General features: G+C 39.0%; 1 protein-coding gene across 6 annotated transcripts in view; it reads left to right on the top strand.

The window, feature by feature from the left end:
* Positions 1–15969, top strand: part of TTC27 (tetratricopeptide repeat domain 27) — a 178957-nt gene that overhangs the window by 126421 nt on the left and 36567 nt on the right. For 5 of the 6 annotated variants that reach the window (XM_033425260.2, XM_033425257.2, XM_049696319.1 and 2 more), the window contains one exon: positions 14716–14868. The exons of the other annotated variant lie outside the window; for it this stretch is intronic. In XM_033425260.2, the coding sequence (XP_033281151.2) occupies positions 14716–14868 (153 nt within the window). The remainder of the gene's footprint in view (positions 1–14715; positions 14869–15969) is intronic. 6 annotated transcript variants of the gene reach the window in all.

Genomic DNA, 15969 nt, shown 5'->3' with positions numbered 1-15969 from the left:
AGACAAAATAGACTTTAAGACAAAGGCTATTACAAGAGACAAAGAAGGACACTACATAATGATCAAGGGATCAATCCAAGAAGAAGATATAACAATTGTAAATATTGATGCACCCAACATAGGAGCACCTCAATACATAAGCAAATGCTAACAGCCATGAAAGGGGAAATCAACAGTAACGCAGTTATAGTAGGGGACTTTAACACCCCATTTTCACCAATGGACACAGATCCAAAATGAAAATAAATAAGGAAACACAAGCTTTAAGTGATACATTAAACAAGATGGACTTAATTGATATTTATAGGACATTCCATCGAAAAACAACAGAATACACTTTCTTCTCAAGTGCTCATAGAACATTCTCCAGGATAGATCATATCTTGGGTCACAAATCAAGCCTTGGTAAATTTAAGAAAATTGAAATGTATCAAGTATCTTTTCCGACGACAATGCTATAAGACTAGATATCAGTTACAGGAAAAAATCTGTAAAACACACAAACACGTGGAGGCTAAACAATACACTACTAAATAACCAAGAGATCACTGAAGAAATCAAAGAGGAAATCAAAAAACATCTAGAAACAAATGACAGTGAAAACAACGACCCAAAACCTATGGGATGCAGCAAAAGCAGTTCTAAGAGGGAAGTTTATAGCAATGCAAGCCTACCTCAAGAAACAAGAAACATCTCAAATAAACAACCTAAGCTTACACCTAAAGCAATTAGAGAAAGAAGAACAAAAAAACCCCAAAGTTAGCAGAAGGAAAGAAATCATAAAGATCAGATCAGAAGTAAATGAAAAAGAAATGAAGGAAAAAATAGCAAAGATCAATAAAACTAAAAGCTGGTTGGTTCTTTGAGAAGATAAACAAAATTGATAAACCATTAGCCAGAATGATCACGAAGAAAAGGGAGAAGACACAAATGAATAGAATTAGAAATGAAAACGGAGATGTAACAGCTGACACTGCAGAAATACAAAGGATCATGAGAGATTACTACAAGCAACTATATGCCAATAAAATGGACAACCTGGAAGAAATGGACAAATTCTTAGAAAAGCACAACCTTCTGAGACTGAACCAGGAAGAAATAGAAAATACAAACAGACCAATCACAAGTACTGAAATTGAGACTGTGATTAAAAATCTTCCAACAAACAAAAGCCCAGGACCAGATGGCTTCACAGGCGAATTCTATCAAACATTTAGAGAAGAGCTAACACCTATCCTTCTCAAACTCTTGCAAAATATAGCAGAGGGAGGAACACTTCCAAACTCATTCTATGAGGCCACCATCACCCTGATACCAAAACCAGACAAAGATGTCACAAAGAAAACTGTAGGCCAGTATCACTGATGAACATAGATGCAAAAATCCTCAACAAAATACTAGCAAACAGAATCCAACAGCACATTAATAGGATTATACACCATGATCAAGTGGGGTTTATCCCAGGAACGCAAGGATTCTTCAGTATATGCAAATCAATCAATGTGATACACGATATTAACAAATTGAAGAATAAAAACCATATGATCATCTCAGTAGATGCAGAAAACGCTTTTGACAAAATTCAACAGCCATTTATGATAAAAAAAAAACCCTCCAGAAAGTAGGCATAGAGGGAACTTACCTCAACATAATAAAGGCCATATATGACAAATCCACAGCCAACATCGTTCTCAATGGTGAAAGACTGAAACCATTTCCTCTAAGATTAGGAAAAAGACGAGGTTGTCTACTCTCACCACTGTTATTCAACATAGTTTTGGAAGTTTTAGCCACAGCAGTCAGAGAAGAAAAAGAAATAAAAGGCATCCAAATCGGAAAAGAAGAAGTAAAGCTGTCACTGTTTGCCGATGACATGATAATATACATAGAGAATCCTAAAGATGCTACCAGAAAACTACTAGAGCTAATCAATGAATTTGATAAAGTAGCAGGATACAAAATTAATGCACAGAAATCTCTTACATTCCTATACACTAATGTTGAAAAATCTGAGAGAAAAATTAAGGAAACACTCCCATTTACCGCTGCAACAAAAACAATAAAATACCTAGGAATAAACCTGTCTAAGGAGACAAAAGACCTGTATGCAGAAAACTATAAGACACTGATGAAATAAAGATAATACAAATAGATGGAGATATACCATGTTCTTGGATTTGAAGCATCAACATTGTGAAAATGACTGTAGTACCCAAAGCACCCTACAGATTCAATGCAATCCCTATCGAACTACCACTGGCATTTTTCACAGAACTAGAACAAAAATTTCACAATTTATATGGAAACACAAAAGACCCCGAATAGCCAAAGCAATCTTGAGAAAGAAAAACGGAGCTGGAGGAATCAGGTTCCCGGACTTCAGACTATACTACAAAGGTACAGTAATCATGACAGTATGGTACTGGCACAAAAACAGAAGTATAGATCAATGGAACAGGATAGAAAGCCCAGAGATAAACCCACGCACATATGGTCACCTTGTTTTTGATAAAGGAGGCAAGAATAAACAATGGAGAAAAGACAACCTCCTCAATAATTGGTGCTGGGAAAACTGGACAGCTACATGTAAAAGAATGAAATTAGAACACTCCCTAACACCGTACACAAAAATAAATTCAATATGGATTAAAGACCTAAATGTAAGGCCAGACACTATAAAACTCTTAGAGGAAAACACAGGCAGAACACTCTATAACATAAATCACAGGAAGATCCTTTATGACCCACCTCCTAGAGAAATGGAAATAAAAACAAAAATAAACAAATGGGGCCTAATGAAATTTAAAAGCTTTTGCACAGCAAAGGAAACCATAAACAAGACGAAAAGACAACCCTCAGAATGGGAGAAAATATTTGCAAATGAATCAACTGACAAAGGATTAATCTCCAAAATTTACAAGCAGCTCATGCAGCTCAGTATCAAAAAAACAAACAATCCAATCCAAAAATGGGCAGAAGACCTAAATAGACATTTCTCCAAAGAAGATATACAGATTACCAACAAACACATGAAAGAATGCTCAACTTCATTAATCAATTGAGAAATGCAAATCAAAACTACAGTGAGGGCTTCACTGGTGGCGCGGTGGTTGAGAGTCCGCCTGCCGATGAAGGGGACACGGGTTCGTGCCCCGGTTCGGGAAGATCCCACATGCTGCGGAGCGGCTAGGCCCGTGAGCCATGGCCGCTGAGCCTGCGCGTCCGGAGGCTGTGCTCCGCAATGGGGGAGGCCACAACAGTGAGAGGCCTGCGTAGGGCAAAACAAAAACAAAAACAAAAACGAAAAACTACAATGAGATATCATCTCACACTGGTCAGAATGGCCATCATCAAAAAATCTACAAACAATAAATGCTGGAGAGGGTGTGGAGAAAAGGGAACCCTTTTGCACTGTTGCTGGGAATGTAAATTGATACAGCCACTATGGAGAACAGTATGGAGGTTCCTTAAAAAAGTAAAAATAGAACTACCGTATGACCCAGCAATCCCACTACTGGGCATATCCCCTGAGAAAACCATAATTCAAAAAGAGTCATGTACCACAATATTTATTGCAGCTCTATTTACAGTAGCCAGGACAGGGAAGCGACCTAAGTGTCCATCAACAGATGAATGGATAAAGAAGATGTGGCATATATATGCAATGGAATATTCCTCATCCATAAAAAGAAACGAATTTGAGTTATTTTTTGTTGTTTGATTTTTTTGTTTTTTGTGTTTTTTTTGCGATACACAGGCCTCTCACTGTTGTGGCCTCTCCCGTTGTGGAGCACAGGCTCCAGAGGCGCAGGCCCAGCAGCCATGGCTCACAGGCCCAGCTGCTCCACGGCACGCGGGATCTTGCCGGACTGGGGCACAAACCCGCGTACCCTGCATCGGTAGGCGGACCCTCAACCACTGTGCCCCCAGGGAAGCCCAGTTTGAGTTATTTGAAGTGAGGTGGATGGACCTAGAGTCTGTCATACAGAGTGAAGTAAGTCAGAAAGAGAAAAACAAATCCCATATGCTAACACATATATATGGAATCTAAAAAAAAAAAAAAAGGTCATGAAGGACCTAGGGGCAGGATAGGAATAAAGACGCAGACCTACTAGAGAATGGACTTGAGGACACGGGGAGGGAGGGAGAAGGGTAAGCTGGGACAAAGTGTGAGAGTGTCATGGATATACATACACTACCAAATGTAAAACGGATAGCTAGTGGGAAGCAGCCGCATCACACAGGGATATCAGCTCGGTGCTTTGTGACCACCTAGAGGGGTGGGATAGGGAGGGTGTGAGGGAGGGAGACGCAAGAGGGAGGGGATATGGGCATATATGTGTATGTATAGCTGATTCACTTTGTTATAAAGCAGAAACTGACACAGCATTGTAAAGCAATTATACTCCAATAAAGAGGTTAAAAAAAAAAAAAAAGAAGCTGAAGTGGGGGAAGTGGTCACCAAACCTCCCAAGCAGAATTTTGTAGACTCCGGACCAGAATCAAAACATAAATCCTTAGGTCTACTCTTAGGTAGTTATTCTCATTGTCCCCTACTTTTATGCAAAAAATAAAATCAAAGAAATTGTTCAGATATCAAGCTAGTATGTGTAGCCCTGAAAAAGGAACATGTCACTTCCTATCATTTTTTACCCCTCCCTCAGCGCATATACTTTATTTGTTTTATTTTGTCAATTTCCCCCCTTACCCCCGTTAAAAATTTAAAATTTTCCTTGACTTTCCTCCTCAATTAACTGGTCATTTTTGTAAGGTTATATGATATTACTGGCAGTATATATATGGAAAGATACATGTATAGGCAGAAGGGCTATAGGAGTTGAGAGGAGGTGAGGGATCGCTGTGGACTGATGCAGCCAGAGATGGGACAGAAGTTAGCTCAGATGTTCACTGATTGATGCAAAGTGAGTAGATGTGCAGGAGGGGAACTAGCTTCACATGTAGGAGAAAAGCATGAAGAAAGGTGAAGATTTGAGAGTTTACTAAGTGGCTATCCTAATTTGTGCCTAATATGCTGATAACACATCCAGTTTATTGTATGTCCCAGATTTTTACTTTTTTTTTTTCTTGTTTTTAATTTTTGGCCACACTGCACGGCATGTGGGATCTTATTTCCCTGACCAGGGATTGAACCCGCGCCCCCTGCATTAGAAGCTCAGAGTCTTAACCACTGGACCACTAGGGAAGTCCCCAGATTTTTACTTTTTAAATGAAGTGCTGTTATTAATAGTTACATTAAAAGAAGTTGGAACGGGTTTTCATAGACATTCATTTTGTACTTCTGTGTTCAGCCATAGCCTCATCTAGTGTTGTGTTTAATGCATGTGGTGGATGGAGCTCCCACTTTACGATGTGCTATAAAATCTGAAAGGTGGCCAGTAGGAGCCTGTGTCTTTTTTCCCCAATGCTTTCCAGATGCAACTTAACTAACATTGCCCTTTAGAGGACAGTGTGTAGGATGCTTGCTGATAACATCAACTGTGTTTGCTCTGAGTGGCTGAGGGCAGCCACCTCCTTCAGGTTTTGGGTGGTGGTAGGAGAAACGTTTGAGCCAATGTCTCTATAAGCCCCTTGGTATATATCAGACACTTGTGTCAAGCTGCAGCCTGTGAGATGCATGATGTTGCCTGGTTACCAGTTGGCAGAATTAGTGGGAAATATGGGGAATTGTAGGCTAGATAGATGTATGGGGAGTAGAGGCAAAGCAGTCCTGCCAGAAATAAAAGCACATGGAGAATAGGCTGAATTCCCTTGCTGCAGGGGTTTGGTCACTTACTGTATGTTCTAAATGTACCACTATTTCTATATTATATTGCTTGATAACTTTTTATATAGTTTATAGTAAACCCTTTTGGCAGCAATCATCTCCAAAAAGCAAACAAATTTTTAAAATGTGTTTTTAGGGAATAATTAAGAACTTAATTTTCACTTGTCAAGAGAGTAAATAAATGTATTAATATAACTTGTCCAAGATTTAGCTGATATAATTAAATTCCACCTCAGGGCCGGTAATCATATCACTAATCACATGAAAACCAGAAGACCCAAGATTTCTGAAGAAACATTAGTGTTTATGTCAAAAGTTAGTAGTTGTTGTTGTCTTAATAGGAAGCATGTCCAAAGATGACAATTTAATATGCAGCTGTAGGAGGTGTATTTTCATGTCATTCTGTGAGACTGGACTTTTATCTAGAGTAAATGAAAATGCGCAAAATTAGTTTAGAAAATTAGTTGATACCAAATTTTTTCGTGTGTGTGTGAAAAGTGAGATCATAACTGTTAATGTGCTAGCTCTTAGCAGAAGTAGTTCACTAACAGTTGAATCTGCCAGTTTTATATCAGTGACATCAGATGCTTCAAATAGAAAACTCATTAATTTGGTTCTCACAATGGTTTTAATTTTTTTCACCTAATTATTGGATTCAAAATAAAATTTTTGGAAATTCACTCTATTAAAGGTGAAACATCTGACATTATTCTGAATGCTATTGTTAAACATCAAAGATAAAAGTATTTCTTTTAGTGGTGATAATAAGGATACAAATTTTCATGGAGCATGACAACATGGTAAAAGTAATTCTCTTTTTGAATTAAGAAAACCAGTGGAACAGAAATGTACTTGGAATGGGTTGTAGTGGTGGACATAATATGGTCCAAACGAGCTTCTACCAATGGAAATAAAAACTAGCGGTCGTCATTTACACATACTTTAATACACACTGTTTGGGTAATTAAATTACAAAATTCTTGTGATGTCTGATGTGATGTCTGATGTTGAATTAAAATAAAATTAGTGTGGCAGTATATACTTTCTCTTGTTGCTGCCCATCACCTAATGCACTATAAAAATGTTTGAGTTTTCTTTTTTTATAAATTTATTTATTTATTTGTTTATTTATTTATGGCTGTGTTGGGTCTTTGTTGCTGTGCACGGGCTTTCCCTAGTTGCAGTGAGCAGGGGCTACTCTTCATTGCGGTGCGCAGGCTTCTCATTGTCATGGCTTTTCTTGTTGGGGAGCACGGGCTCTAGTTGTACAGGCTTCAGTAGTTGTGGCATGTGGGCTCAGTAGTTGTGGCTTTCAGGCTCTGGAGCTCAGGCTCAGTAGTTGTGGCGCACGGGCCCAGCTGCTCCGTGGCATGTGGGATCTTCCCGGGCCAGGGCTCGAACCTGTGTCCCTTGCATTGGCAGGCAGATTCTTAACCACTGTGCCACTAGGGAAGCCCTGTTTGAGTTTTTTGAAGAATTTTTTAATAAATCAATTTAAGTGTCCTATAATGATAGGAACTTTTTTTTTTTTTAAGGAGTCTTTCGTTTGGGCTGCATTGTGTTCAAAATCAATTGGAAATCTTTTATGTATTCAATTAACGGAGTTCAAAAAAATTTCAGCTTTTACAACTTTTACCAGATTGTAATTATTGAAAGCAAACTTTCAAACAGGAAGACATTGAAATTTATCTTGAAGAGGAACAATGAGAGTTTAAATCGTGTACAGGATTTAATTTAATAATGTATAATTGTACTTTTGAATATCCCTACTGTGTTAGTCTGCTAAGGGCTGACTGATACTACAGACTGGGTGGTTTAAACCACTGTGGTTTAATTATACTACAGACTGGGTGGTTTAAACCACTGTGGGAATTAATTTTTTCACAGTTCTGGAAGCTAGAAGTCCAAGATCAAGGTGCCTTCAGGGTTGGTTTCTGGTGAGGTCTTTTCCTTGCTTTTAGACAGCTACCTTTTCACTGTCTCCTCACATGGCCTTTTCTCTGTTCATGTGTAGAGAGAGCTCCAGTGTCTTTTCTTCTTCTTCAAAGGATACCAGTCCTGTTGGATTAGGGCCTCACCACTTGACCTCATTTAACCTTAATTATCTCCTTAAAGGCCCTATCTCCAAATACAGTCACACTGCGGGTTGATATGAATTTTTTTTTTTTTTTTCCTCTCTGCGGTACGCGGGCCTCTCACTGTTGTGGCCTCTCCCGTTGCGGAGCACAGGCTCTGGACGCGCAGGCTCAGCGGCCATGGCTCACGGGCCCAGCCGCTCCGCAACATGTGGGATCCTCCCGGACTGGGGCATGAACCCGTGTCCCCCGCATTGGCAGGCGGACTCTCAACCACTGTGCCACCAGGGAATCCCCAACATATGAATTTTGAGAGGGATACAGTTCAGTCTGTAACATCTACCTAGGAGGAATCTTTTCTTTGTAACCTTTTGTTATGAAACTTTCAATTATACAAAATATATACTAGCAGAGACCAGAATAAAGAGTCCCCTCCCATGTGCCTATGAACCAGCTTCAACAGTTACTAACTCATGACTGGGCCTGTTTCATCTATATTTCCCCACTCCATCCCATATTATTTTGAAACAAACCCAATATATCATTTCATTTTTAAATGTTTTAGTATGTGTCTCTAAAAAAATAAGGACTTAAAAAAATAACCAAGTACCATTGTTCTTAAGATATCAATAATAATTTGCCAAAGCTTTTGATTTTAACTGAATAAATTTATATTCTATTCTAGAATAGAATGTAATTGAGAAGGCCTATAATTTATAAATTTGTAAGTTTGATGAAACCTACAAAGAATCATAAATTTGATGAATTATTTGATGAATTTTGTCCTGTTAAAAATATTTGTTGAAGAAAAGTACTCTAAATGGAGGCCAAAAGACAGGACCAAAGAAAAATATTTATAAGCTTCAGTATTAACAAAACTAGAATTCAGAATATCCTTTGTTTAGCAGCAGTTGCTCTGAGCTTCCTAGTTATCTCAGTACATTAAAAAAAAATTTTCCCGGCTTTGTTGAGATATAATTGACATATTGTATAATTGACATATTGTGTAAGGTATACAACGTGATAAGATTTGATACATGTATATATTGTGAAATGATTACCACAGGAGCATTAGTTAACACCTCTGTCACCTCACCTCTGTCACCTTTGTGTGTGTGTGATGATAATATTTAAGATCTACTCTTTTAGCAATTTTCAAGTATATAATACAGTATTGTTAACTATAGTCACCATACTGTATGTTAGATCCCCAGAACTTATTTATCTTATAACTGGAAGTTTGTATGCTTTGACCAATATCTCCCCACTTTCCCCCACCCCCAACTCCTGGCAACAACCATTCTGCTATTTCTATGAGTTTGGCTTTTTTAGACTCCACATACAAGTGAGAGCATATGGTATTTGTCTTTCTCTGTGTAACTTATTTCACTTAGCAAAATGCTCTCAAAGTTCATCCATTTTGTTGCCAAAGGCAAGATTTCCTACTTTTTCATGGCTGAATAATATTTCACACAGTGTGTGCACACACTCACACAATTTCTTTATACATTCATCTATTGACAGACAGTTTGTTTACATGTCTCAGCTATTGTGAATAATGCTACAGTGAACATGAGGGTGCAGATATCTCTTCGAGGAGTGATTTCATTTCCTTCAGCTATATACTCAGCAGTGAGATTGCTGGATCATATGGTGGTTCTATTTTTAATTTTTCCTCAATACATTTAGAAAGAATATTTTCTCAGCTAAAATTATTATGACCTACAAAGAGTCAATCAAAAGTTTTAACAATTTTAAATGTACTAACGATAAATTTGACAATTAACAATAAAGAATAACTTTGAAGTAGACAGTAGGCACTTTTATGAAAAAATTAAAAGTACTAAGATACTGAAAAAAGTATCAGAAAATATCAATGACATGGTATTAGAATTAGATATGACTAAGGAACTGATTAGAGGATATGAATATCTGCTAAGAAAAATTGATTTTAATTCTGTAATATATTAGAGAAATATGCAAATGTCACAAATATATAGCTTGCTTAATATTCCTTTTGTTATTTTTAAATTTCAGATAATCAGAATTTACAAATTTTTAATATATTTTATTCAATAAATAATTTTACTTTTGAAAATGGTTTTCAAATAGAACCGTCTTTAGGTCCCCTGTTATATTAGTAGTAAAACCAATTTGACAATCAGTAGTTTGTTGGTCAATAAATAAGGTCTTTTTAAGGTCCTATAATTTTAATGATTTTTTAATGCCTTGTTTCATTGTTTTAAATGTTGCAGTTTGAACAGTACATTATGTGGTTGCCTCACTAAGCATTATCAAGATCCTGCTGTGAACCAGACACGGATGTGGGAATGAACCGGGCTGTGTCAGCCTATCAGCAGAGAGCAGAGAGTTTCCACTGGGAAATGATATGGACAGAACTAGTTTGTGAAGGGCCTTAAGTGCCTTTCTTCAGGATTAGTAACCCTACAGATATGGAAGTCTGTTGTGGTTTTGAATAAAAGAGTGATATGACAAAAGTGACATTCTAGGAAGTTTAAATAAGGGATGAATGTCATGGATGAGTGATCAGTGGCTTTAGCAGTGAGGATGGAAAGATAGAACAGGTTGAAGCTCATTATAAAGGAAAATTTTCTGGGCCTTATTCACTGGATTGGCAGCATTGAGGGAGAGTTCGGGATCTGAGAACATGCCAGTTTTCTCAGTTGTTTGGTTAAAAAGGAAATGTCCCTATTGATAGATACAGAGAATTCAGGAGGAAGGGAAAGTATCTTTGGTAGGGGAAGATGATGTGTTTTGAGTGTTGAATATGAAGAGATGTTGCCGTGTCGAAGTAGAGAGGGCTCACAGTCCAGTGAAAGGCAGTCCAAGCCTGAAGCCTAGGAGTGAGGCCAAGAACTGAGCTTGCAGATTGGGGCTTTTCTGTGGAAGTAAGGTGAATCCATGCAAGTGAATGAACTCTTGACAGAAAACTGTGTTGGAAGAGAACACGAGGCAAAATCTTGAACTTCGGGCATCTCCTGGGGTTGGAGGAAGATAGAGGAAGTAGCACCAGTGAAATATGATTCAAACAAAATATACCAGAGTCTTGGTCAGAGGGATAGAAGGACCCCAAAGAAGGGAGTCATGGAAACTAAAGGAAGAACGAGTATCCGTAAGAAATGTCACGTGTAGTGATAAAGTCTAAAGAGAGCTAAGAAGAGTTTATTGGATTTGGAGCTCACTAATGACCTTCAGAACCAGCTTCAGGAGGCAAAAGAGTGTGTGGCAGCTGAGGAAATGGACATAACATCCATAGACTGTTGTTTTTAGGAGCATGTCAAGGAAATGAGAGTCAAAATGTAGAGTGTTGTACCAAGGGGCAGAAGAGTCAAGTAACACTGTTCAAGATACTGGAGACCTTTATGTGGTTGAATCCAGTGAGTGAAGGAGAGATTGATGTTATAGAGAGAGATGGGTTGCTAACCTAGGGAATGTCATTCTAGGAAGGAGTGAAATGAGAAGAGATGAAGGCATTAGCTCTGGAAACAGAATAATGTTTCCAACGAAACAGGAAAGAAGATGAGAGCATTAATATTATAATAGCAGTTTCTGTTTATTAAGCATCTTCTATAGTGTAAGCTAGAATATAAGTGTAAATGAACTGTTTATAAAATCACTGTGAGGTATTGGGGGAGGGGTTACGAAAGAATTGTGTTGAGATGTGGCCTCTTCCTCTCCTGTGGTTTATATGGGCTAAATGGAGAGAAGAGGCAGAAGTAACTTTTCCTGTGACCAAGGGGTAGAGTAAATAGACGCCGTGCTTTGGGTGCCTAGTGAAGGCGTGATGAAAAGTAGGTAAGGCCTGATGGAGATGTCACGAACTAAGAGGAGTGGTTGGGATTTAGATAGGAGGCAAAAATTAGGAAAATAGTTTCGGGAAAGGAGACTAGCAGATGCAAAAATCAAGCATGTAGCAAGCAAAGGTTTCTTGGTAGCGGTAGGTTTTGACTATTTATTCTTTTTTTTTTTTTTTTTTGCGGTACGCAGGCCTCTCACGGTTGTGGCCTCTCCCGTTGCGGAGCACAGGCTCCGGATGCGCAGGCCCAGCGGCCATGGCTCACGGGCCCAGCCGCTCCGCGGCATGTGGGATCTTCCCGGACCGGGGCACGAACCCGTGTTCCCTGCATCGGCAGGCGGACTCCCAACCACTGCGCCACCACGGAAGCCCTGACTATTTCTTCTTAAATTCAGTTGTAATAATAATTCTAGCAGCCAACGTTGAGTATTTACTAGGTGCCAGGTACTATTCTAAGCATTTTGCATACAGTTTTAATCCTCAGCCCAATCCCCAAGGTACTTACTGTTATTCCCCTCATTTCACAGGTGAGGAAATAGGGGGTTAATTAATTTACACGAGATCCCACAGCTTATGAGGTGTGGCGCTGGGATCAGGGTGGGGCTTTCTGATTTCAGAGCACTTACTCTTAACCTGTTCATTGTTTTGCCTCTAGAGGATGTTGTCTTATTTAGGAAGGAATGGCAGATTTGGCTGAGGTCAAGTTAGATGTTATGGAAAGCCTTGAATACAAGACTGTCGGGTTTGAACGTTTTTCTTTAATACATAACCATTGGGGCTTTTGTCAGGAGCAAAGTGAAGTTGTAACTTTGATGTAATGGGACAGTCCAGCACATGACAGTGGGTGACTCTCTGCGAGACCAGGGAGTTTTAGAGGAATCAAGGCAACCTTTCCCTGCCCGTGCTATATGTAAGACTAGACTTCCACGATGTAGTACTCTGATAGAATTGTTAATTAACCTGAGAACTTTTGTTCTTCTTTGATTTGTAGGGGTCAACTTTTTCTCTTTCATTTCAGTTTTTGAAAGAAGAAATGTTTTTATTTGAAATGGAGTTAGAATTTCTGTTGTGCACTTGTGTTACTGTGGTGGGGAGGTTCGAGGATTGGAGCTTACATTCCAGTGGAGAAGAGAATAACCATATGCGAATAATATGTAGAGAAAAAAGAGATTCTTTCTCTTTTGTTCTTCCTTTCTCATATTGGTAAGCAATAAAAAATGAAACTCTTAAGGTCTAACTTGCATAACTGCCAAGAAATACGAGCACTGTGATAACATCTGGGCTGTAGCTGGGACTAAGGGGTAGAGGGGAGGGCAGAGCTCTGCGGCCATAGACCTGACTCTGAATCCTAGTAATCCCAAGGTAAATCACTTCATCTTTCTGAGCTTCAGTTTCCTCATTTGTAAAGTGGAGATATAATCCCTATCTCAATTTGCTGTTGGGAAAGTTAGAGCCAATATGTATAAAGTATCTAGCATATTTCCTGGCCCATAGTAAGTTCTCAGTTGACGTGGAGTTTTCTGTCCTGCCCATTGCAGTGTGGTAGAAAATCATTGTTACCCCATTATCTGTAGCCTAAAGATAGGGAGGTATATCTAACAGGAGAGTTTCATGCAGATGATGTGTAAACACCCATGTTACCTCACATGTGAATTCTCTGGAAAGAGCAGGCAAATAGAAGAACCAGTGGTAACCAAGTCTAGGACAGGAATAAGAGGAGGACACTAAACAATTAATACCCTTTCTAGTAGAAGAAAAAAAGTGTGTATAAAATTCAGTTGCTCTTGTAGTTTAAAAGAAGACACTGACATAGAGGAAACTTTTGAGAGAGAGGGAGAAGCTCGTAGGTTAAGACTTGTGTTTCCTTAGGGAGGAGAACATAGTATTTAATAGTAAATGAGAAATTTGGTTACGAAAGAGTTGGTGGTGCACATTTTTAAAAACTATGAGCAGCGAGCATCATTTTAGGAAAAGATATTAGCAGACAGCATTGATAGCTCTCTTGGATTTGGCTTGGGTCACTTCCTGTTTAACGAAGCCGCATTCAACAACTTATCTGCATTTGGGGTCATGGGAATGAGTCAGGGGTATAGAAAGGAAAGAATGGAGAATGTAGCTTGGCTTCAGGATTCAGTTATAATGTGTTACACTTTATTATATGGGACATCAGAAAAATTCAGTCAATCCTGTAAGGAAAATTAGTAAAAAAAAACAAAAGTGAAGCTACTGGTTATTCATTCATTCTGCAGAAGCCTTGAGGAGGAAGGAAATTTGAATAGTAGGCTCATAATTTAAGAAAGAAAATTGTAATACATAAGTAAATGACACCTATTGCAGATGTGCTTTAAATACCCTTGTAAAAATTAACTTTTAAAAGTAATCCATGCCCACTGTCCAGTGGTACTTAGTGTTCAATTTCTATTTTAATTATTAAGGTTTAGTAAGTATTGCAGTTACTCTCTTCATCACATGTATTGCACACCAGAAACCAGGAACCATTGTGTGGCTTTAGGCAAATCATTTCTTTTCTAGGCCTCATTTTCCTCACCGCCTCTTTTCATTGATTTCTAAGCCTGTAATTGAACTGATTTCCTCCTAGTTTGTCAACCCTGCTGATTCTAAGTATTCTATTTGCATCATCAGTGTACTTGTTCTGCCACTAGATGGCATTAATGTACCTTTGAACCCTGTCACCTCCAGGTTTTCAGAATCTGAGGTCTGAAGGAGCCTTGGAATTTTTGCTTAATCCACCCCCCTATTTAACAACTGGGGAACTAAGACTCAGAGGTTAAGTGACATGGCCAAGGTCATACAGTACCTTAGAACCTCTTGAGTCCCAGTCATTTATCTTTCCCTCTATTGCACTGTTTCTGTAGGGGGCTTTTGAGGGAAATTCAAAGAGAGATCATGTTTTCAACCATTCCTGCTTTTTGATAATTATCTTTAAAATAATTTAAAACCATTCTTCAAGTGCATATATCATCATATTAAAGATAAATAGTTGGTCTGCTTTTGTGTTTCTGTACTGGCTCCCTCAGAGGAAAAAGCTAGACTGTCAGCTTCTAAAGATCACTGCGCTGCCTACAGCTTGCCTGCCTTCACAATTTGCCTTGGAAATAAGCTCCACAGAAACCTCCACCAGAGCTTCTCTGTCAGATGATTATCTTTCTCCATCCTTGCCCAGTCCCTTGGTAAGAGATTTGCCTTTCAGCTTTTTCCTCCAACCGAACAGCCATCGATTCTTCTGCTTCATCTTTGTCCACTTGCCTAATCCAGAGAGCTTTTGGAGGGGGGAATTAGATGATGCCCTGGTTCTTAAAAAATTGGTCTCCTGGGTTTTCCCAGCACATGTTAATTGGACTCTTTCCTTCCCCCCAACACCCCGCCCTCTCTACTGGTGACAAGGATGGCACTGCCGTAAATCATGGCTGTGTGTGGGGCAGGCGGTGTAGCGGGGGGCGGCATGGTCACGTGGAGATGATGTGGGCTCTGGAGTCACACTGACTGGGCCTCGAATCTCCTCTTTTGCTGACTGCCTCTGGTCCATGGTCACCTCTTTAATGAGGGTGATATTTACTGCCTCACAAGGCTGTTGTGAGGAATAGATGAGGTTAATGTGTGGAAAGCTCGCAGTATCAGTGCTTGGCAAACATTGTAGGTGCTCATTAAGTGCTAATTATTCTGGTTGCTGTTGTATGGAGGGGACAGCAGTGACTATAGTATATGAAGAGTTGGAGCCTAAGGGAGGGTGTCAGCCAGAGGAGCTAGTTTCTTCAATGGAGAAAAAAGGGAGGGATGCAGGTATGCCAGGGTCTGTCTCAGTGTTTTGGAGAAATAGTGTAGAAGTGTGCCGCCCAGTACGGTAGCCACTAGCCACATGTGGCGGTTGAGCACTTGAAGTGTGGCTGGTCCAAATTGAGATGCTGTAAGCGTAGGACACACATCAGGTTTCAAAGACGTCATACGAAAAAAATGAACATAACATATCTCGATAATTTTGTATATTGATAACATGTTGAAATGATACTATTTTGGATATGTAGAGTTAAATAAAATATGTTATTAACATTTATTTCACCCATTTCTTTTTACTTTCTAAAATAGCTACTAGCAAATGTAATGAGGCTAGCATTATATTTCTATCTGATAACATTGGACTAGAAGATAGAGACCTTTGGTACTCAACCATATACAACTTTAATTTGGGGAATCATGTGAGTTTTCTTTTTTTTTGAAGCTTCTTTTGATTTTTTTTTCTTTTATGATGTTCTGTTCTTCAGAGCATGACCATC

Source organism: Orcinus orca, chromosome 13 (genome assembly GCF_937001465.1).
Source record: "Orcinus orca chromosome 13, mOrcOrc1.1, whole genome shotgun sequence".
In the NCBI taxonomy this organism is placed as follows: domain Eukaryota; kingdom Metazoa; phylum Chordata; class Mammalia; order Artiodactyla; family Delphinidae; genus Orcinus; species Orcinus orca.
This window is presented reverse-complemented; position numbering and strand designations above follow the sequence as displayed.